The following is a 6000-nucleotide window of genomic DNA, read 5'->3' as shown; positions in this document are numbered from 1 at the left end:
CCTCTCATATCAATGATCCATTTTTATCATCCTGTTTGCATGTTTTCACGTATCATTTAAAATATGGAAGAAATGTAATAAAGAAATTATGAAATTACACAGTAGAGAAATAAAATTATGAATTACACAATGGAGAAATAAAAAAGAAACTATAGGTTGCAGTATGTTCTAAGGAAAACTATTTCTTTTATTGTAAACATTCACACTTATTAATATACAACTTTTGACATTGGCAACACACTGTGGTTAGGATACAGGGAAATTTCCTCTGAGAGCCTCAAGGTTCTGTTTCACTAAGAGAGGTCTGTGAAGAAACCTACACTAGCTCCAGATCTGTTTCCTAGACTCTGAAATCCCTGCATAATAAAAGTGGTATTGGCTAAATTTGAGGAGATTATGAACTACCTAGAAGAAATATTGTTAAGTGGAATAGTGTTGCACCTGAGGTGTCGATATAGCTGTATAGATATAATTTAAGGAATGGTTTAGGAAGGCAAACTGGAAGGGTTTTATCTCATCTCCCCGTTAAATGCTGAAGGGTTGCCCCCAGCCTTTGGGTGTCTGCCCTCTGGGAGTATTCAGCTGAGTTTTCAGCCTGCATTCGCTGCCTGTCAACTTGTTCTTGGCCAAGCCAAATTCCATAAAGGAAGGAAACTTCATTTTCATGGCAAAGACTGTTATCTTGAACCAGAGCTAGTAGTACAGAAAGAAGGTGCCAAGGAGCGGCTCAGGAGAGGCAGTGGGGACTACACCCTTTCGAACTGCATTTGTAGCTAGCTGCCTAAGAGCAGCCAACAAGCAGCAGATTTATGTGCACTTTAAAAGAAGCACCTTCACCATTGGCTTTTTGAGCGGCACTGTCGCTAGGGAGCGGCAGGCAAGGCGAGACAGCATATGGGAGAAGCCCGGGCTGTTTGTTACTGTAACCTGGGAGAAGAGGGCTTACCCTCGCGCGCGGACAAACACACACATTTACGCGCCCGCGCGCTGGCCACGAGTTGGCGCCCCTGGGCCCCAGTGCGCCCCCACCCGCCCCCTGAGACTGCTCCAGGCGGCTCCCGCGGTCGCTTCCACCAGGAGAATCCTGCTGCTGTCGCCCAGAGGAGAAAGGAGCCTCTGCCTCCCATTCCCTCGCCCTGGGCTCTGAGGAGAGCAGAGGGTAGGCGAGGTAGCTGGTGCGATGAATGAGTTCGCCCCTTGCGGCGGAGTTGTCTGAGTTGGCGGTATTGTCCCCGGGCTTCCGGCTGTAGGCGCCCCACACGCTCGCCCCGCGCGGCTCCTGGATCTGCCGCCCACGCCCGCGGTCAGGCACAGCCGCCGCGCCTGGGCAGCTGAGGTGCGGAGCGTGCGTCCCGGCTCCAAGTCCAGGGAGAGGAGGGTCGTCCCTGGAGGAGGCGAACCGCCGCGTGCTCTGTCTGCACTATCTCCGCAGCCTGGTCTAGGTCTCTCCATGGCGTCTCATCAGCAAACCCGGATCCAGGCTTACCTGGAGAAGAACAAAATCGGTCCGCTGTTTGAGGTAAGGCTGTATGGCAGAGTGAGGTCCTATTTGTCTTTTGGGGAAGGCGTGAGTGAACAAAACCAAAACACCCCTGAGAGAAGGACAGCTGGAAAATAAACGCGCGGGAGAAGGCTCCCTGTGTCCTCAGTTTACTGGCATTGGCTCTGCCTCGGCCAGGTGTCTTAGAACGCTCTGGGCGGGCACTTCGCCAGTTACCTGTGAGCGGCCAGGTGAGATCCAGAGGGCCAAGCCTCAGCCTACCAGGGCAAGTTTGAGCTGTCTGTCTTGTACCCCGCGGCCACATGCACAGGACCCATACCGGCTCCGAAGGGTGACGGGCACGGGTGCACACTCACCGTGCACACACGCACTCTTTCTTCCTGGAATTCACACTATTTCTGTAGGTGGTATTTTATTGTTGTTTTATGGAGGCGGTAGTAGACCACAAATGGTGGAGGAAGTGCTTAGCACTGGGACAGAATACTGTTAAATGAAGAGGAGGCTTCAGTATGTGCGGGTTTAAAATTGACCAACTGAGAGAGTAACGTTGGCTTTCGGATGAAGGGAAGGTGCCTTGCATTTCAGAGCCTTGACATGTTTTGGGGAAAAGGGGCGGATAAAGGTTGTGGGAAATCACACACATATATATGGGAAGGAGACATTAGCTCTTAGCAGTTTTCTCTCGCCGTCAAAGAATTGATGACAGAAATACAGAAAGAGGAAAGAGGAACGGGAGGACAAGACAAAATGAGAATGGGAGACTGAAACAGGGTTCTGGGCAAAGTGTCCCGCCGGTTGCCAGGGTGCTGGCAGGGGTGGGGCGTGCGGAGGTCAGTCAGATGCCAAGACCCACGGGGAGGGACACCGAAGGTCCCTTTCCCTCCTAGCCCATCAGTCCAAATAGAGTATGATTGGGACCAGCGGGCGCCCAGGCCTCTCCAGAGAGGAGGGAGTGGGCAGCTGGACATGGCCACCCCTAGGAAGCAGTTGTAGTGGTTCTTTTGGATTCACTTCTCTTAGTGTCTGTGCGAGTCTGAAACGCCAGAGGGGGTCGAGAGTGCACTGCAGATGGCAGAGGATCTTCTCTGGGACAAGAGAAGCACATGAGAACTGCAGAGAAAAATAGTGTGAATTACTACCCCTAGCCAAAAGAGGAAAAAAAAAAAAAAAAACACGAGGAAGACAAGGGCATAGTCCGATACGTCTTTTCTCTGCGGAGGACAGGTTTCAAGGTTTACATGCCCGCCCAACTTCAAGTTAATGTACTGCCTTAAAAGATATGACCATTGCGATTTAGGGTCACAAATTATCTTCATTTTTGTTTCTGTGGGAAGTATTGCGAAATGAAGTCAATACAAGAGCAAAACAGAGTTGCTGAAGCTGTTAGAATTATTTGCCGTTAGTCTAGTTATTACAGGCTATACATAATTCCATACAATTAAAAAGCAGAAGCATAGTATTTGTGTATGGTGCACTGTATTAACAGCATCAGAATAAACATAAAATAAATACATTTAGAGTTTATTATTATTATTATTTTTTTTTTGCTAGCTCCTCTCCTAGCATATCCATATGATTTGTCAGGAAGAAGAAATGAATTGTTTTTAATAGATACTGTTTTCATTTGTTCAGTTATTTAAAAATTCCCAAGATTCTTTCCAATTGATAAGAGTTTGAAATGCATGTAAACTTTCGGCATAATTAGGAAATAAGTCCTGCTGGATACTTATCCAATGCTCTTTTGTTCTTTTTTTTTTTTTTTAATGCTCACCATGTATTTCTGCACTGATTAATTTGAAGCAATGGAAATATTGCCTTATTAAAGCTTTACACCTCCTCAGCAACAAATAAACAGCCTTATATGTTTTATTTCATCAGATTTTCAAGTGACGTATTATATACACCTCCATTAGCTTGGATTGCAGTGATGAGTAGTTAATTTTTAAGGGTTGATGTGCACTTTAAATAATTGAAGAAAGAAAAATGGATAGTAAGTTCTTTTCTAAAAGCAGAATGGGACATATGTCCTTATGCAACCATTTTGATCATTACAGGGTTTGGTTCTGAGAATAGAAATACATGTACTTTATAAAACTGGAAAACGAGGACAGGATAATATCACTATTTTGTAGCTTCTGTCCCTCCATGCTAGAAAATCAGTGAAGAAATACCACCTGTGGGTGTTGTGACTCTAACGTCTTTGTCAAAGCTCTTAACAAACAAGGAGTTTGTTAAGCGCAGCCTGGCTAAGCCCTCTGTCTGAAGTTGAGAGCTCTGGTAGTGTAGTACCTAAGGCACTTGACTCCTACCCAGAAGGCTGGTGGTTCAAACCCACCAGCCACTCCTCGGAAGGCAGATGGGGCAATCTACTTGTAGTGATACTGCCTTGGAAACCCAAGGAGGGAACTATGAGTCGGGTCCAACTCGACGGCACATAACAGCAACAACAGGTCAGAGAAGAGGCCCAGTATCTGAAGTTTTTAAGAAGCAGTATAAATGATGCCTATATACTTAATCCCTGGGCCACATTTTAAGAAAGAGTGATATGCATTAAAATCTCTTTTTACAAATCACATAAAACAAGGGCCTCCAAGTTTTATTATCTGTGTTTTGTTGTGATGTGTTGAGAAACTGGAGTTGGTAATGAAGACTTGCTTTAATTTGGAAAATGTCTATGAACTGAGTATGCATTTCCTTTATGGATTTTTAAAGTTAGGATTTTTTTCTTAAATAACATTTTATTAGGTTTTCAGTGACAATTTGCATAGCAGTTTAAGTTCCCATTCAGCAGTTTGTACACAAGTTGTTCAGTGACATTGGTTACATTCTTTAAAATATGTGAAGATTTCTCATTTTTTCTGAATCTCATTTTCCTGCCTTCTTACACTCTCATCTTTTGTTTTAAAGTAATTGTTGACTATTTGGTCTCATAGAGGTGATATTCATTACTTTTTGAGCCAGTAGGTTATTTAGCTATAAGGTGATCTTGGGGATTAGTTTTGGTACAAGGTTTAAAAAGTATCCCAGGGCACTGATCTCCTCAGGGAGCCCTCTAGTCTCAACCAGTCTGGTAGGGCTTTTTTTTTTTTTTTTTAAGGAATTTGAGTTTCTGTTCCGTGTTGTTTTTCCCATTCTGTCAGGATCCATCTATTGTGGCCCTGATTAGAACTGTCCATAGTGGTAGCTGCGCATCATCTGTGTCTTCTGGTCTCAGGGTAGATGAGTCCATGGTTCATGCAGACTATTTGTCCTGCAGACTAGATTCTTCTTTGAGTCTTTGGTTTCCTTCTTTCTCTTTTGCTATAGATGAGTAGAGACAAATAGTTGTATTTTAGATAGCTGCTTGCAAAATTTTAAGACACAGATACTACCCAACAAACTAAGATATAGGACATAACTTTATGAACTATATTACGGCAATTGAACAAAATGCCCCATGAGACTATGGTCTTAATTCTTCATACCCAGAAATCCAATCCTGTAAGGTATTTGGTTATGTCTAAGATGTATCTGTAACTGCTCTCTATGTCATAACTTTATTATACATATAAAAATATGTGCATAGATACATGGATACATATGCATATACATATGCTTACACACACACACATATATACATACCTATATACATATATGCCTATATATATATACATAATACCAGTTAGGAGTGTCTTTAAAAAAGCAAAACAAAACAAATTTAATTTAGAGTGAGGCACTTTAAAGAGACCACATGAATGTTACTTAAAACAATAGCAAAGATAATTTATGTACAAGTTTTGAGAGTATTTGTGTCCTGTATCAGTTATTTGCTAATTCTCATCTATTTATAACATTTTATCATATGACATGCTTCTAAAAGTGTCATATGTAATGTGATCTTTTTTGCACCCAAAGGACAATAACAAAATAAATAAAAACAAAAACAACTTTACATTGAAATTAATTTTGTTTCTAGAAGGATTGAGGAGGGTAAGTTTATAATACCTTTAAATACGATTGAAGATGTTTTGAGGCGCTACAAAGCCATGTCTGGAAATCATTGCATTAGTGTCTTGTGAAAATGGTAATAATGATTTACATCCCTTGAACTCTTTGAACTTTTTGTAAGATGTAATAATTTCAGTATTCTCATTGACTTATTCATGGCAGACAAGCAGTGAACAGCCTGGCCATCAATCCATAAGGAATCCTTGGCATCACTACAGGAAATTAGAACTATAATCTTATTTAATTCAGGTTTGTATACATAACTCCTTGCTTAACTGGCAAGATATAAATTGGTCTGACTTTCATCAAAGTAGAATATTTTTTGCAACTCATTCATATAGGCCAAGATTATGGTGTAAATACAGAACTTGTTGTGAACCCTGAGGCCAGACACCTAACAGCCAAAGAAGCTAGCTGTCAGAAATTCTGAAATCAAATAATTATCTGCCATTGTTGTTAGGTGCTATCAAGTCATCTCAAGTCATCTCTGACTGATAGCGACCCCATGCACA

General features: G+C 42.2%; 1 protein-coding gene across 1 annotated transcript in view; it reads left to right on the top strand.

Moving 5' to 3' along the window:
* The first annotated feature begins 1184 nt into the window (after positions 1–1184).
* CUNH8orf34 (chromosome unknown C8orf34 homolog) overlaps positions 1185–6000 on the top strand; it is a 514153-nt gene continuing 509337 nt past the window's right edge. Inside the window, 3 exon segments of the mRNA XM_007947356.1 lie at positions 1185–1271; positions 1273–1337; positions 1339–1519. Of these exon segments, the coding sequence (XP_007945547.1) occupies positions 1185–1271; positions 1273–1337; positions 1339–1519 (333 nt within the window).

This window comes from Orycteropus afer, unplaced genomic scaffold (assembly GCF_000298275.1).
Source record: "Orycteropus afer afer isolate SDZICR_OR568_19922 unplaced genomic scaffold, OryAfe1.0 scaffold00181, whole genome shotgun sequence".
Taxonomy (NCBI): Eukaryota; Metazoa; Chordata; class Mammalia; order Tubulidentata; family Orycteropodidae; genus Orycteropus; species Orycteropus afer.
The sequence above is the reverse complement of the archived record's forward strand: the minus strand, read 5'-3'. Positions and strand labels throughout refer to the sequence as shown.